The 18,382-nt window shown below is 36.2% G+C and overlaps 1 protein-coding gene across 1 annotated transcript in view; it reads right to left on the bottom strand.

The window, feature by feature from the left end:
* The window catches only part of LOC114474850 (membrane-associated phosphatidylinositol transfer protein 3-like), a 115,662-nt gene that overhangs the window by 48,597 nt on the left and 48,683 nt on the right, over nucleotides 1–18,382 (bottom strand). Inside the window, exons 4-5 of the mRNA XM_028465412.1 lie at nucleotides 1,236–1,306; nucleotides 853–1,073 (exon numbers count right to left, since the gene is read on the bottom strand). Of these exons, the coding sequence (XP_028321213.1) occupies nucleotides 853–1,073; nucleotides 1,236–1,306 (292 nt within the window). The remainder of the gene's footprint in view (nucleotides 1–852; nucleotides 1,074–1,235; nucleotides 1,307–18,382) is intronic.

The following is an 18,382-nucleotide window of genomic DNA, read 5'->3' as shown; positions in this document are numbered from 1 at the left end:
GTCTGGCATGTATACTACATTGTTTTTTATGCTTCCAGCTAGGGATGTCCCAATACAACTTTTTCATTTCCGACATGATACCGATATTGCAGCCTTGCGTATCGGCCGATACCGTTATTGATGGGATATCAGCATGAATCATACATACTTTTTTTTCTCCTCTCTCTTTTTTTTTTAATAAAAAATATTTACTTATTTTGTAGTGTGGAATGCTAGAAAAGGCTTGATGACGTGATGTTACTCAAACAGAGAACATTAGTCAGACAACAGTAGGTATGAGAAAAACTGACCCATTTATCATTAACCAATTGGTTACATAATTTTTAACCATGAACATAATATCTACAGTATTCTATAATTGAATAAAATCAATAAAAAATCAAGTAAAAAATGAAAAAATCAGAAATCTGGAAATTTGAATCCGATATTCATTTTAAGGGTAATATCGGACCGATGTCGATATCAGATCAGGACACCCCTACTTCCAACAGTCTCATGTAAACGGAGATTGTTTTGAAAACATTGCCGTGTGACTGCCAAACTTTTTGGAAACAAAAACAGAAACAGAAGCAAGTGGCCTATGTCTTCCAGCTGCATTATTTGGCCACTGGACTTACATGTTTGTCAATAGTGGAAATTGTCTCTGTTGTAATTGTCATTCAGCAAAGTTGCACTATGCACCCAAAGCAAACTTTATATAGCAGCTACTACTACTATACAAGGTTCACATAATTTGTCAAGTTGCACGATGCATGCTCCTAATCAAGACATGATTATTTTAAAACTATTTAATACATTTGAGGGAGTTAAAAAATGTCAGTTAATCAGTAAATAAACAGCTGTGATACTTACTTGGATACCAGGGAGAAAGCGTCAGCACACACAGCCGGACACGGCACAAGCTTTATCATCACATGTTCGGCTGCAGCCTGGAAATGTGCCTGTGTCACTTTTTCAAGCACAGAGGCCAACGTTGCCACATCTCCCGCCTTGGTACTTGGGTCCCCACCTGCTGTGTCTAAGATGTTTCCCCCGTGCACAACCAGTAGCAACACGTGGGTCTTACATTTCCTCTGAATGGGAGTGGGGGGAAAAAAGGAAAACCACTTCAGAGGAGAGGCTCAAAGGAAGCAGGAGTTCAGAGGCTGCATTTGGCAAAATGTAGTATAAAACAAATAATAGGACACTTCAAAAGGTTCAGGGGGTGCCAGTGACACATTTCATAATGATTGTACCTCAACATCCTCAAGTCCTTCAATGCTGCTCTGAGGAGGACAGCGACGACCTCCCAGTGGATACAGACCATCTGTAGTGAAGGAAAGAAGTAGGAATTGATAGAAAATAAACAAAAGAGAAGAAGAAAGAGAAAGAATTACTGCAGGAGGCACTTTACCCAGACACATCAATAACAGGAGTATGAATAGCTATTGACCTGTGAGTGTGATCAATATTGCTAAAGCCCTTCCATCCATTTTCTGACCTGCTTGCTCCTTTTTTTCAGGGTCTCAGGGTGCTAAAGCCCTTCATCGCCCTATCTTTGTTTTCAAAAAGGGAATGATAGCAATGTATTTGGGGGGAAAACAACTGAGGCTAATGTTGATTTAGTGGTATTTAGATTTAGATGTTTCTGTCGTGTAGCGTCTACGCAGCTTTCACAAGATTTCCGTCTTTCTGATGCCGGGAGAGAAAACAAACTGTTCTTCTGAAGACAAAAGATAAAGGGATGCAGGGCATTTTTAATCACGACTCGCAGCATATCTTCCATAAGCAGCACATCATGGGAACTGGGCCAAACTCATTACTCCCTCCGGAAGCTACTGCACGCCTTGTCATCCTAACCCGCTCCTATCTCTCTTCTATTTCTCTATTTTTTTTAAACAGAAGACAGGCTCTGTGCTGTTCTGTGCTGTTGTTTATTTGCTTCAACCCTCGCCTGGGACCAGCTGTCATGGGAGGCTCTCACAGCCTTATGCACCAGTTCCCAGTAGCAGCCCAGCCTCCACCTGCCTGCATATCCTAAACAACTCAAAATAAGACAAGGGATTGGGAAAGACTATTTTGGTAACAATGTTATAGAAAATTGATGGACGGGTCATTTTTTTTCCCCCAATGTGTGAAGAAGAAAAGCTCATCAGAAAGCTTGGGTAATTTCTAAAAAATTATATATCAGCAAATAACAGGGAAAACTAACATCACAAAATTGTTTTCTAAAAAATTAAAACAGTTAAACCAGAAAACTAGGTTAATTCAATAGTTTTAGATTATTCAACTCCAAAAATAATTATTAGAAATCATAAGTCTTTTGCAATGTTAATCTCTGAATTATGTATAATTAAAGCTTTCATGCATAATTGAAATTTTAAATTTACACTTAAATCTTTATTTTGACATATAGTTTTATTTACTTCCACCAAGGAGATAATGTTTTCACTGGTGTTTATTTGTTTGTTTGTCTGTTAGCAGGATTACATCAAAAGTACTTAATGGATTTTAAGAAAATGTTAACCAAAGATTGAACTTCTACACCATAAAGAAAATATATATATATATATATATATATATATATATATATATATATATATATATATATATATATATATATATATTTTTTTTTTATTTTTTTTTTTTTTGAGAGGATCAGATCAATATATTGATTCTGGATCAGTTAAAAAAAAAAAAACCTTATCTCTTATCATTGGCAAAATTTAAAAAAATTCATCAATCGGTTCAAAATGTACCGATTGCCATAAAGATTTGAGCCAAAAAAGTGTAAAAGAGTGTACAATCTCTCATGCTCTGTTAGTTGATACAGTATCCTGTCAAATGTGAAAAATCTCTGCAGCTGTTTTATGGATGGCTGTGCAATCTGGACTTGTCATTCAAAGCCAGCAGAAGCTTTTAGTCTTTTTTATCTGGCCTCTCGATGGCAATTATTTTCATTTTGCTGTCACACAAACTGATCTAAAAACTTTCTGCTGGAGTCAAAGCTTTGGTTTATTACCAATGGACCATCATTTGTTTGATTTTGAATGATTGGCGTCAATGTGGACGTACTTCATCTGGGATGGGAGAAAATACTGACAAATGTGCTAAACATTGACATAAATATATTAGCACACTGATACATATACAGTTTTAACCTTTTCATCTCTTGGTTAAAGGGAACCCCATTTTTGTTACAATCAAAATACAAAATGAGATATCTGATATGTTTTAATTCACAATGTTTTGATAATAAACAGATTTGCAAACAAAATGCAATTTATTTAAACTGAAACATGGTGTATTATATTCTCTAATTAATCACATCTACATAAATTCTGTTAAAAATCCTAATTTCAGTTTTAAGTTTGAGCCTCAATCCAAGGCTGGGTTTTTATCAGTATCCAAAGGACAGTAGGGTTAGTTAATAGCTCTTAATGTGCTTTAAATTTGAATCTTCCAACATTAACAGTGTACTGAAATCGGATAAAATGTAAATTTATTCAAGCCTTTTCCATTTAAATAGATTTGATTTACTGTTTTGAAAACTGTGCTCTTTAGATGTCCAAAGACTTGTTAAGAAATGGAAAAGATATCTGCGCGTAAAATCAAGATATTTGAGTCTAAGATGAACAAAGAGTCAAAGTAAATGAATAAATCCCATTATACGGGGATATAAAACTCTGGGCTGATTACCCACTTATCCATATATATATAATGTTACAATGACTCTTTAAACTTTCATTAGTACGTACTCTTGTTTTTATTGTCTCTACTTTCATTGTAAAGTTTTTGAAAAGCGCTATATAAAATAATTATATTATATATAGATATAATTATTATTATTTAAATTAAGATGGTTACCTAATCATCAGCAAGGATTAGTATGGACGGGGAAAAGTACTTTTTTTGGTCTTTATTATTTCATATTATTACTTTATTATCATTGTTCTAAAATATGTAATTGCACTTTTTATGTTATTTTTATGCGTTTTGAAGGATATTTAACCTTTATCAATAAAGGTTACAGTTTTGACCCATTTTGTTTAAAATGGGTCAACATTTGCCAATGTTAAAAGTGTTTGTCAAAATATAGTTGTTTTTTTTCCTTTTTAACAAATGGCCTTTAAAACTCTAGCATCCCAGAATGCATTGCATTGTATTCCAAAATTAAGTAGCACCCAAACAAACTGGATGTAAAGGTTAAGACAACCACTTATTTGAATTTTGGGATGACATTTAATTTTGCCCATTTTTTTCTTTTTCAGTCAGCATCTGTTACTGCATACTGTGTTTTTAATTAAATAAATGAAATCAAACGAAATTAGCTGGCGGAAAGCAAACAACGCCACTGTTAATTTCCAGTGGGCTTTGAGCCCAGTCAGGCGCTTGCTGATGGCAGTCACACATTGTACATCTGTTGTCATATTGACATTTTTTTACAGTTCATCCTCAAGAGAGCAACAGAATATTGACCCCTGACAAAGTGTTGTAAGGATGAAATGGCTCCACAGGAGTTAACTGACGCTGAAATATCAAATATTGATCTATTGATTCATGTTCAGCATCCCCGTGCCAACCTGTCACAACTATGATCTAAAATATATTGTTACATTTTATAGTGTGGGTGACGTTTTAGTTGCCTTTCTCTCTCTCTCTCTCTCTGTCTGACTGACTGATGCTCCTCACAGGGCCAAACCACATCCGTCTCACATTTATCACCTTCACATGAAGCAAACCGGGAAAGACAAGGACAGCAAGATGAGAGTGAGAGGTAAAAGGCTGCATTTATCATTGAGACAATTGGCTTCTTCACCACAGATTTCTGTCTTTCACCCTTCACATTTCCAGCCTTGTGGAATGTAAATGAAGCATCAGAGAACCACATCATCGTGAAAAAGGATCTGCTTAAGAGAACGTTTTCTTCCAAAAACCCTGCGTAATACATTATCATGAAATAACTGATAAGATTCAAATAATTCATGGCATAAGAAACTTCACAAGGGTCTGAAATATCAAGCCTAATCTGATCCCTTTTCATGCGCCACTTTGCCTTAAGACTACAAATATGGCAAACTATGCAATTGAATTCGGCCCCATAAACCACTGGGGGTCCCCAAAAGAGTCCTCGGCCTCATCTGAGGGGAATGAAAGTTCCCTGTTTTATCCATAATATCCTTACAGAGCACAAACCCCCACCAGAAGCCAACTATCCTCTTTGCCAAATATTCACAATTATCTGCATCAGTGATCCTGATCATTCACACTTTAAAAGGTCCCATATCATGCATTTTTCACCCATCTTCATTTGTTCTAAAAATTCCAAAAACATAGTATTTGAGGTTTATTTTCCCAAACTCGCCTGTTTTCCAGAGTTTTAGCCCTTAGTGGGTGTGTCTATACGCTGACTTGCCCTGAGGCAGATCAGTGATCACCAAAGCAAATTTCTCATGCTTTCCACACACTGTTATTGTTTTCAGCCAAAAAACTACACATTACAGTGAAACATATGGATATTTAAAAAGCTATCGTGTGAGTCCGTCTCCGCGCTGTGTTCATCCAGCAGCAGCAGCAGTCAGCAGCTTCAAACAATCACCGGAGTTTTAAGCTGCTAATTCACTTTCTTCTCCTCCTCAACTTTTTTAAATACAGGAATAGTGCATTTAAGGTGATAATCATTTGTTTATCACCTCAACCGTTGCGTCGCATTGGGTCACAAACATCAGATCACGTCAAAGGCGATACGATGTCCACTCCATGGGTGCCTACACTGCAGTGTTCACCGTGGACTCGGCGCAGAATGCTAATGACGTCACTAGCATTTCAATCGCTCAATTTTCAGAAGAGGGCAGAGAAGCAGCTCAGAGAGCAGGATTATTGAGGACTTGTCAGAGATGCAGGAAGGAATCCCAATAATACTTGCAATATCATGCAAATCAAAAAAGTTGATTTGCATGATATAGGACTTTTAAAGGCTTGTAAGAAAGTTCTATCCCCAATAATAGTGATACAATCGGTCCAAATGTAGATGTATAATGCCATTTTTACAGAAACCTGCGATGATATGCGCCATCTGGATCAATGCTGATTGAAACTTGGAGGAGTAATTGAGGAACAAACCTGGCATTACTGAGTCAAATTAAATTTTCGAAATTTCGCCAATAATGAGATCATTATGAGATTTCTTCAAATTGATCAAGAACCAGTATATTGGTCCAGATCTCCTCCAAAATCTAATAAAATCTTCCATGGTCTGTCTTTGGTTAAGGTTTTGTTCAAATCCATTAAGTACGTTATTCTTCTAACAGACAAACAAACAAGTTGCATGTTCTCCCTAAAAGTGTGTTGGTTTATTTTAGTTTCCTCTCATACAAACAGATGGTTTCTTGAGTTAGATTGAGAATGCTTGGTGCTTAACAACAGAAACTGTACAGATCAACACATGATTTTAATGTTCATAATGATTTTTAAACTGTTAAATGTTTTCTGTTGCACTTTTTAATCATGTAAAGCACATTGCAATGCCTTGTGATGAAATGTGCTATACAAATAAATTTGTCTCGACAAAACCAAGCATGTGTTCTACTAATAACAAATAGTTGTTCATGTCTTGTTATACGAATTTGTCATTACACCTAATGCTTTCTTTTATTCATACTGTTTCAATACAACAAGGAGATTGTTTTAACATTAGCATTTCTTTTGACACCCAGTAACAGTTTATCTTCTTTTTTGAAGAAAACCTGTTTTTTTTTTGTTTTTTAAATAAGAAAGAGAAAATGTTTGGTGAATCACTTGAATCACTTAATCTCTAACTGATACACGTGTAAAGGATATGGTCATTAAAAGTATTTTATTCACAAGTCAATGTTTTGCGCTGATACGTTAGCTGAGCTTTTATAACATTTAATCATCAACTTGTTTCTGTATCAGCCAAATCACTGAGTCACTCTTTAAAATCTCATTATCTAAAGAGAAACTGTACAGTAGGTATTTCAAGTAGCCCAGCATGCTTCTATTTCTGAATACTTTGATAGTTTCTATATATTGGAGCGAGTAAGGAGGGTGAAGCAGGGTTTAGGATGATTGATTTAGGCTACAACTCCTTCAGAATACAGCTATGTTACTCCAGTCACACTGTAAGTGGTTGGGAAGTGTTCTCAGGGAGGCTTTTAATATTCTCCTTAAAGTGAAACCACTTGATGATCTCCCTGCTCCTGGACACGCTATCAACTCACCTAACATCCTCCTCAGGTCAACTTCAACAATCTTTTTCAACCCATAAGGATCTTTAAAGATTGGTTTGTGTCAATAAAAGCTGATGATCATGTACCTTTGAAACACAGTTGAGCTTTTTAAATAGCGATTATTATCTATGAATTCTTTAGGTATCAAGAGGTTACAATACTGGTTTGTCTGTTGAATGGATAAACAGTATTCCCCTGAACTCTGGCACAGCATAGGCATGCTAACATTTCTCCATCTGTTCCCTGCTGCTGGATCCAGGGTCTGTCACTCTGCAAAAGGTCCCCGTCACATCATTAGTTCCACTACATGATACACCACCACACACACAAAACAAACAAACCAGCACAAGCACATTCTCCAATAATGTGCATAGTCAGTGCAACAATCCCAGGTGCTACACATTTATACAAACCATCTGCTGTGCTTTAAGCAATTGAAGAAACAATACTAAGTATCAAACTATTCCTCCATTAATCAACTCTGACAGATATTCATAAAAGTCAATCCCTGATTGTGATTACACATGGGATCTTAGTAAACATAGAAATTATGTATTAGTGAAAATAAAAAAAGCTATTATTGAAAATTAAATTGACAAAACTATAGCAAGAATATTTTTTATAGAGCTCTCTTCTCCCATGCACATACAGTAAGTCAGAAAACCGCACAGCAGCGCTGTTTTTGGCTGTGCGCTATTCTCCCCCTGTACTTAGTCACTGCGAGTCTTCATCCCAGCGGCCCTGAAATGTGGGCGTTCCCAGTCAAATCTGGCCTTTCACGCATTCTCCCAGTGGCTCGATAAAGTGAAACATTATATTGCACTAGAAGTTTGGACTCAGTTACAATTTAAGTCACACAGACTCATGATATTTCAAAAGAGACTCCCAGAAAAGAATCTACAGCTAAACTGACACTATCATGCCGTCATGGGGTGGCGGGGGGGGGGGGGGTAACGCATGCACGCCAAATAATTGACCATCAGCATTTCTAATTTACATTTACCAATGTGCACAGTGCATTAGTTTTATCAAATCAACCTGTTACTTTGTTTTTCAAAGAAGGCGTTACAAATTAAAAGTATGCTTTAACATTTTCATGGATTTCAATGACATTTACAAGCGTTGGAAAAACTCCATGTTCCGGGATTTCAGGGCAGCCCCAAAAAATCACGACCCAGTCCACCTACTTGGCTTTAGTCTGCCTTCGTTTACAGACTAACTGGCGTTGGGTCGATTTACGCGCAGTGAGTGTGTCAGGAACCTGGATCAAAGAATAAGCGTGTAACTGCAGGCGCGTAAAAATACGCTTAAATCCAGACTGGAGAATAGGGCCCATAGTACATTTATTAATGGAAAAAATGTTTGGTATTTCTTCAAATTAACCTTTTAACTGTAAAATAAATAAAACTCCAGTCCGCCAGGCACCAAATATCCTCTTGATATGCAGTTATCTGGATCATTGATCCAGATTATGGTACCATGATCATTCACACTTTAAAGGCTTGTGAGAATTTTCCATCCCCATTAATACAAACAATACAGAAGGTCCAAATGCATGCACACCCCCATTTTTCCGCAAAATTGCAATGAAATGCGCAAACCAGGTCTGATCCGGATGAAATTCAAGATAAGGATTTTTTTTCAAAGTGATCCAGAGTCAAACAGGATTTAGGCAAACATGGTAAACACAAAACTCAATGTGGAGCTGAGGTGTGACGTCTTGTTTTGTTTTTTTTATTTCAATACACTGATCCTCCTCCTCCTTCCTCTCCCTCTTTGCTCCAGGCGACAGCAGTGTTGTTTGGGTGTGATTCTCTGTTGTCAGAGTGTGAGCCGCAGCGTTTCTTGCTTATTATTGTGTTAGACAGACACGCTCAACTGCGCACAAACGTGGATTTGAATGCACAGCTACACACACACAAATGTAGATAAACATTTCCCACAGACTTTAAGGTACAAAAGACAAGCCTGAACCGCCTCATTAGTAGGTTTTTAAAAGTTTACACGTTTTTCTGTCCTTCTTTTATGAAAATATTCCCACGTAGAAAACAAAAGCATCAATTTAATGCAAATTAAAAAGAAAAATGGCATCTTTACAAGGAGCATGTGCATAAAATCACTTGACTGGAAGGGGCATGAGCAGAATATAGATGATCCCTTAAATTCATGTTTGGTGTCTCTCGCTGCATGTGTTTCTGAATGGAGCTGCAGGGTGCATGCAGAAAATAGAGCAGAGCTATGGTGCTCCATCGAAAATGAAAAATCATTCCCCATTCAATCTCTTCCCCCCCCCGGGTCCCTTCATGCTAAATTATATTCTCGTACTATTTTATTGTGCCAGGAAGGAGAAAAAAAAATGATGTGTGTCAGTGTGTTCTTTAAAAGCTTATCTTCAGTGATCTAAAGCCAAACTGTGTGTGTGCGTCCACTGACGGTGTGTCTCAGCCTCACTGCAAACACCCAAGGAAGCAGCCAAGCCGCGGTCAGGAGGTTGTGTTTGGAAAAGAGTGTCATTTCAGCAAGAGACGGGCTTATATAATGTGGCTATTTCAGGTCATCTCCTTCATGTAGTATCAACATTGACCACAGCATAGATATATACACAGATACCAGTGTTTGCATAAGGGGAAGATGGAAAAGCCTGTGAGAGATTGAAGCAATCACAGACATTAAATCACAAAATGTCACCTATCAAGAGTTTGTTTTATTATTAGTAAGAATGCAGGAGACTACATTAAGTTAAAGCATAGACTGTAAAAAGAATGGACGGGACAAGCTCCCTGGTGAAGTGAAGCTTTTATTCTTAGAGCTCCCCCTGCTGACTGGCTGCAGTATAGGTCATAAACCCCGCCTCTTCAATAATAACAGATGGGATGTGGGTCAAACTATAGAGTTAAAATACTCATCACATAATTTTTTTCCAAATCAAAACTCTGCTGTGATCATTAGTTATTATCACCCTACATTGTGTTCAAGTGCTCATTCAGTGAAGTTTGTTTTAAATTAGTTTGAGAAAACGTACATTTTACGTCATATATGGCAATGACTGACAACCACGAGTCTTACTTAGCTCTCTTTGTGAATAGCAGTTACGTCATGACGCGTGATTTTCTTCATTTTCAAATAGAGTACGTTTAGATATTTAAGTTGAAATATATCGTGATTTTGTGCTAACCTCTATGATTTGAACAAGCCGTTGGTAGAATTTCCAGCGGGAAAGACACTCATGTTTTTGGCGTAGCTGGGCTGCGTAAGTTATCAGGAGAGTACGCTAAATGGGCGGGCATGTTACCAGGGCTCCTCTAGCCAGACCCTACTGCGCAGACTCTGGCTCAAAACAACGTCAAATTTGCAAGATGGAACCGCCCTTAAGCGCCGTATTTTGGCTTCAAGAATGTTGAGTGGGAACAGCTACAGTGCACGCACACTGGTTAAACCTTTTCAACCTATTGCAACATTTTTCCAACATTTGAACCTTTTACAACCTTAATGCTAATGTTAAGCTATTGCTAGGTTAGTACTTATTTAATGGTAGGTTAATGCTATTGCTAGGCTTTTGCTAGGTTAATGATAATGCTAGGTTAATGCTAATGTAAGGCAGTTATTGCTAGGTGAATGGTAATGCTAGGTTAATGTTATTGCTAGGATAATGCTAACAAACTGCCCAGAAGTGGAACAAACTGCCAGCAGATCAGAAGTCAGCATCCAATGTGAACATTTTTAAATCAAAGTTAAAGACACTCTTCCTCTACTGCGTGTGATTGAGAGAGAGATTTTTGGTCATGTTGTTGTTGATGTAATGTTTGTTGATGATTTTAAATGTTTTTGGGTTTTTTGTTACTGACTTTAATGTGCTTATTGATTTTAAGCTGTTGAATGTTTTCTGTAGCACTTTTTGATCATGTAAAGCACATTGAGTTGCGTTGCGTATGAAATGCACTACAGTATACAAATACATTTACGTTAAGCTAATGCTAATATTATACTAATGCTTGGATAATGCTAGTTCGTGCTAATGCTATCTAAAGCTAATTTACGTTAATGCTAGCTAATGATAATTCTAGCTATAATGCTAATGAATGCTAACTAACTAATACTAATGTTAGCTAATGCTAATAAATGCAATTGCAAGGTAAATGTTATTGCTCAGTTAATGCTAATGTTAGGTTAATGCTAATGTTAGGTTAATGCTAATGTTAGGTTAATGCTATTCCTAGGATAAGGCTATTGCTAGGATGATGCGAACATTCGGTTAATGTTATTGCTAGGATAATGCTAACACCAGGTTAATGCTAATGTTGTGATAATGCTAGTTAATGCTAAGTTAATGCTAGCTAATTTATACTCATGCCTGGTTAATGCTAGCTCATGTTAATGCTAGTTAATGATAATTTATGGTAATGCTAGCTAATGCTATTGCTTGGTACATGTTATTACTAGGTTAATGCTATTGCTAGGATACGACTATTGCTAAGATAATGCTAACATTAAGCTAATGCTAGGTTAATGTTATTGCTATGATGATGCTAACACCAGGCTCATGCTAATGTTATGCTAATGCTAGTTAGTGCTAAGCTAATTCTAGGTAATGCTAATATAATGCTAGCTAATGTTATACTAATGCTAATACTTGGTTAATACTAATCTAATGCAGTGTGACATGGGCCAGCACCTGCATCCTCACTTTCATTTTCTTCAGGACATGCAAATATTCTAGTTGTTATTATTATTACCATTTTTAAGAATAAAGGAGCAAAGGAAAAAGCGAGAAGGATTATGAATGATTTGCAGTCGTGTTCAAGGCAAATCTGTCCCTTACCATCCGTCCGTTTTCCCCCCAACCCAGCGTGCGCACGCACGCATACACGCACACACACACACACGGAGGGAAAGTGTTTGTGGCTTGCTGAGTAATGATTGTAGGAATATTCGCTAGCTGGATGAAAAGGAAGTGGCTTAGGGGGCAAATAAATGGAGAGGGCGAGGAGAGATAGAATAAAGGGATAGAGGAATAATTGAGAGCAAAAAACAGAGAACACAGACTAGACCTGCTTTGGAAAAACAATGGAAATAGATGGAGATGAAAGGGTGGAGAGGTGATGATTATTACACAGCTCTGACAAACAGCCACACCTTATGCCTATTTCCTGATGACAGTTTCACTGGAAAATGATCCACGATACGGTTCTGTTGTAGCCCTCAAACCTTTTAATATAAGCCACTTACAGTAAATCACAAGCAACTGGGAGACTAAAATGAGCGTCTAGGACTCTAGTGCTGGTTTTAAACCTGGGTTATAAATCTACCAGCTGGTTGCAAACAAATACGTGTTTATGGAATTATTTTTTCTTTATTTATTTTTTCCTCTTAACTTGCACAAAATGCACAATTTGAATTAAAATACATGTTTCTGCACTGTAATATTACTTTCCAGTAGAAACAATCAATTTATTTCCCTTTAACTCTTTCTGTTTTATACAATTTCTGTTGCTATGGTCACTCGGTTGGAGCTAAATTGATGTCAATAAAAACAGAGTCGCTCAGTAAGCAGACACACATTTACATGCAGGATTGCACGCTGGAGTATTTTTTACGATGAGTGATAAATAAGAGACAGTGGGCAGAAGAAGTTGAAGACTAAATTAATTTACAAATATTTAGACAACGCAAAGAAATATCTCAAAAAAACAGTGTGAGAAGAAAAAGTGTTAAAGTGCCTTTTTATCCATCTTTAGTTTTATCACCAAAATTGTGGCTTTTTATAGCCTAGTTTTGCCTTTATTTGTTATAGAAATAGGAAAAACTCACAGCCAAGCCATGGTTTTATACTACACTCTTATGGTTAATTATAGTTCTTTGGTTTTTTTGCTCCAGGAAAGTTGCTTCAATTCATACCTGGATCATTATTTACAGGAGATAAATTACTGCATTGGTTCCCAAACTAGGGCGAGATGCCAAAACGGGGGTTGCGAGGGGGGATGGGCATGTGCTAGAATGGCCTTTATTAATAAAGAGCTTTATTACTGTTCAAAAATATGTGATTGCAAATGTAATGTTCTTTTTTATGACTTCTGAAGGAGAATAGTCTACATTTTTATTTGGTAATACTTTAATTGAAGTTTTATGCATAAGGCTGACATTACGTGGTCATTATTATGACATGACACCTGTCATTACTCTTAACGCTACATAACCCCACTAGATCCCTCCACCTAACCCAAAAATGCCAACATAGCTCCAAAGTTGTCATAAAAGCCTTAATGACACCTTATTCATGCTAATGACAGCTTAATGTCAGCCTTAGGTATAAAACATCAATAAAGTGTGACCTTTTATTTCTTTCTGCCCTTTCTGTGCGATGGGGGGGCTGAGAGTTTTCATTCTTCAAAGGGGGTTTAGTAAAAAAAAAAGGAAACTATTGATTTATCGTGTGCACTTCTGTTGTGATGTCCATATTTTCACCTTCACGTGTTCTAGTACAGAGGTCACCAACCTTTCTGAAACTGTGAGCAACTTCATAGGTACTGAATAGTGCAAAGGGCTACCAGTGAAAAAAAGCACGTCTTAAATACTACATTTTCAAGGTTTCACTTTAATTAGAGGTTAAGATAATAAGGAAGACTGGCAGTAACTTAAAAAGGTAGGAAATGCTATTTTATTTAATTGTTTCATTTTCATAGAAAATTAGCTTCTTATTTTACTAGCTATCAACAAACAACTTTTAACTAATCATTTAACATGTAACATTTGTAAAATATGTTACATGTTAAATCATATTTTAGAAAAATCCACCTTGTGTTTTTAAAAATATATCTTATATACAGTATATATCATATTATATACAGTGTTGGGAAGGTTACTTTCAAAATGTAATCAGTTACAGATTACATGTCCAAACATGTAATGTGTAACTTAAATCTAAGTACTGTAATCTGATTACTTGGATTACTTTCACATTAAATTACATTTTTTCAGTGTAGGCATGCAGCCGTCAATGGAAAAAATAAAGATAACTATTGTAAATACATCCTCTATAGGTGCTGATGGTGATATTATACTTCTCAGTAATAACACAAACAGAATAATCATCTATAGAGCTGCAACTAGCGATTATTATCATAATCGATTAATCGGTCAATAAATTAATCGATTAATCAGACTATCGTTTATCTGTAAAGCACATTTAAAACCTGCTTAAGCTGATTAAACTGAAAAAAGTGTCTCTCACACAAGTGCGCACACAAATCTCTGCAGGTGAAGCAAACAGCTCTGCATTACGGTCAGTGACATAAATCGCACAACGCAAGGAATCGATGATGAAATTTGTTGCCATGCTTTTAATAGATGATTTTTTATCAATTTTATTGATTATTGCTGCAGCGTTAATCATCTGTTTTAAATGTAATGTGTGAAATCTACTCGTCTAGTCAACAAACCATGTTAGCACATCATGGAGGACTTTGTATGTAAGGAAACAGACTAGTGCTAACTGTAGACAGTAGCCCATCTGTAACTGCACATTACTAAGCAGATAGAGATTAGGATGCTGCTATCTCACTATTAGGGGTGTGCATTGCTTGGCATCTGGCGCTGCGATTTGTGTCCAGATACATAGGTCACGATACGATACATCCCAAGTATAAGGAGATTATTGCGATTTTTTTTTTAATATATGACTTGAGAAACAACTAATCTGTACATCTGTACACCTTCATGAGAACATTATGTATGAAATATATTTTATTGGCATATTTTACACTGAAAACATTGGCTTTAACATGACACGTGCCAACAACTTAAAATAAAACAAATAACATGCAATCTGCCTGTGGCTTTTAAACCAACATGACTTTAGTGCAACTTAACTGAGGTATATGCCTAGAACAACAAATAAATGCAGAAAGTTAGTGTTTTCTTTTTAAATTTTTTTGAAAAAACACAAGCTGGTCAACATGCCCAGGTTTCAGCGCACTTCTTTTGTGCAGTTATAATGTCTCCTGCAGTGGAAAATATTTTCCTGGTTAAATATTAGGTAAAAAAAATAAATAGATTTTTTAAACTAATTAAAAAAATAAATCGATATGGATGCATTCTGACTTGATCCAAGAATTGCGCGACGTAATATCGCGATATATCATATTTACATTGGGGCTTCTGGGAAAACCACTGTGTTGCCATGTTGGTAGTGAATTAGCCTGCAAAACTGAAAAGTAACTGTGCAATCCATTGATTTTAACAATGTACCTGTAATCTGATTACTAACCATTTAAACTGTAACTGTAATGGATTACATATAATATAATTATTACTCCCCAACACTGATTATATACAGTATAACGTACCACAACACAAACCTCGAAGATCACACTTGTGTTTTCTTGTCTCTGTGTATGTTGGTAATGTGCTACTCTCCTGTTTGAGCTCCTTCTGTCTTCAGTGTCGTTATATATGTGACGAGTCATGAAGCTTGTAAAAAATACATTATCCCCAAATAAAACTGGCTTGTGGTTTTAATCAATTTGTTCTCTCATCTTGACTTTCAACATTCACTTAATTTTTTTGTGATAAAATTGTTGTATTTAATTGTGATGCAGTAATGTCAAAAAGAATCGACATCGTATGTGTACAAAGCCCGTCTCTGTGGTCATATGTTCTTCTATTTCACAATGCAATACATGTTTAAAACCTACAAATGGCTTTCTTTCTACTACAACAGGAAAAGAAAAAGCTTTCCGCTTGTATTTGAAGTAATCTCACCCGGCTTTAAGTGTCTTGTTCCTGTCCACTCTCTATGGGTGACTCATATCCATCACATCAGCAGGGTCTCTTTACTGAGTGTCTTTCTTCCCTGCAGCCCACACATGTGTTTGTGTGTCTTTCACATAGCACAATATTTACTCGCCGATATCACCTCCTCAAGACCTGAAATCTATCACGTCCCCTATTGTTTAGAGGCATATTTCAAGAAAGTCCAACAAGGATCTGAATCTATTTGTGCTGCTAATGTCAATTAATATTAACAAACCTTTATAGACCATGTTCAAGGCTTTATTTAGTTAATCAATTACTTTAATTTCATTATCTGCTGTGTCAGAAATTAATTCATCAATTCCTTTAACTTACCCAATTATAAATGAATTAATCTGGTGAGTGGTTAATGTCATATATATTAAAGACCTCTGCCTTACCGAGTTAGCTAAGATCCAGGGTATAACACTGTGCAGAAGCCACACAACGATCATACATCCTTTTTTTTTTTTAATTTTTTCAATAATCTAGTTTAATAGATGACTGAAGATTTAACACTGGCCACGGTTACATGATGTTTTTTAATTCTGAATTAGTTATTCCAAAATAAATCACTCGGAATTAAAGTGTCCTGCTTCATGTTTACATGGTAAGAGTAATTCCCGAACTGAGGTTTAAAATGGAAAACCGTTTTTTCGGCTTTAGTTAATTCCGCTTTAAGTCTGGGGGTTGGAAAGGCTCTGATGGGACAGGGGGCGAATGTGACGTATCTCGTCTATTGGGATAAACACACAACAAACATTTTTATTGTCGGCTGAAACACAGAAGACCACATGAGAACTGTTTTCACCTTTATTTTGATTGTAATTCGACAATAACACACTTTGGTACACGGGGCGGAAGAGAGATATGAACTGGTGAATAAATGGTGAATAAATCCCAGTAAAACTCTGGAAAACAATACATATTTGCTCCCTGGTAAAGATAGTAGGTCTAACAACTGTTACAATGATAAAGTTGCCTTTGCAGCAGTATGGGGACGCATTTACTCCATCTCCGGGTGAACAGGCTTCACCCGTCCGATGAAGCCGTTCCTTTTGCTGATCTCCATGTGTCTGTGTTAATGTCCGCATGTTTATGCCTCCGTCCATCCTCTTTTTTCAATATATTGATGTCTTTTAAGGCTCTTATTAAATAGTGTTGGCTCTATTACGGGCCGCCATGTTGAATTATGCCATCATCCAGTGCGTCATCGCCGCAAGTCGCACATGCGCAAAACGAATGAAATTAACTTAAAGCGGAATTAAGTGTTAAGTGTTTACAAGAAAGAGGAATTTTTTAATTTGGAATTAAAAATGGAATAAACCAGCCACCTAATTTAGAATTAAGTTTAATCAGAATTACAATAGCATTAGGAATGAAGTGTTTACAAGGTCAGGTTGAAGAGGAATTAACTTTTACTCTGCTTTAAAGAGGAATTAAAGCTCCCATGTAAATGTGGCCAATGAAGACAGCCAGTATGGCATTTACTGCTCAGAAGAGCTGAAATTATCAGATAAACAGATCAAATTTGGTGTTAATGACTAGATGTGTTAGCTAATGACTTTGGCCTAACGACTTTGGATACTCCCACTGAATCCCAGCACTGATTAAAAGCATTCACTGCAGTTTGTCAAACCTTTGAGCTCACATAACAGTTTAGTAAGCAGGTTGCAAGTTGATTGACATACCGGTAGTTCACAAAACCTTGCATTTTATGCTTCGACAGTTTTCATTGAGGACATCAGGGGCATTTTAGTTGGCCATAATAACTTCATCTATATGATAAATCTATAAGTCCAATAACTGCATTCTCATTTGTAAAATAAGAGCAGACAGGCAACTGTTGGACTGGGGCCACACACATATTTATATACTGTATATTAATTTCATTTTAAAAACATGCAAAATGGAAAAAAATAAATAAAAATGCACAAACGGACAACAGAACCAAAAAAAAATCCAAATTTACTCCATAAACACACAAGGAAACGTCAAACAGACAAAAATGACTGTAGAAAAAACAAAACAAAAACAAAAATTACTCCAAAACACAAAATGACAACAAAAAAACACAAAATGATTTCAAAACATACAAAACAATTAAAGAAAAATGCAAATAATGATTCCAATAAGACAAAATAAAAACACAGAAAATGAGGGGGAAATTACAACAAAATATATGAGATACAAAAAAACAAAAAAAAAAAAAACAACTTTCCCTGCTTCTCGGAAAGTTTCAATTAAAAACTAAAGACCTGCAAAAACCTCAATAACACCTAAAGGCACAAACTTAACTCAATAAGTAAAAACTGTAAAAAGAACGTGTAGTAATATGTTTTCTAGTTATTCGAAATTGATATCAC

This window comes from Gouania willdenowi, chromosome 13 (genome assembly GCF_900634775.1).
Source record: "Gouania willdenowi chromosome 13, fGouWil2.1, whole genome shotgun sequence".
In the NCBI taxonomy this organism is placed as follows: Eukaryota; Metazoa; Chordata; class Actinopteri; order Blenniiformes; family Gobiesocidae; genus Gouania; species Gouania willdenowi.
This window is presented reverse-complemented; position numbering and strand designations above follow the sequence as displayed.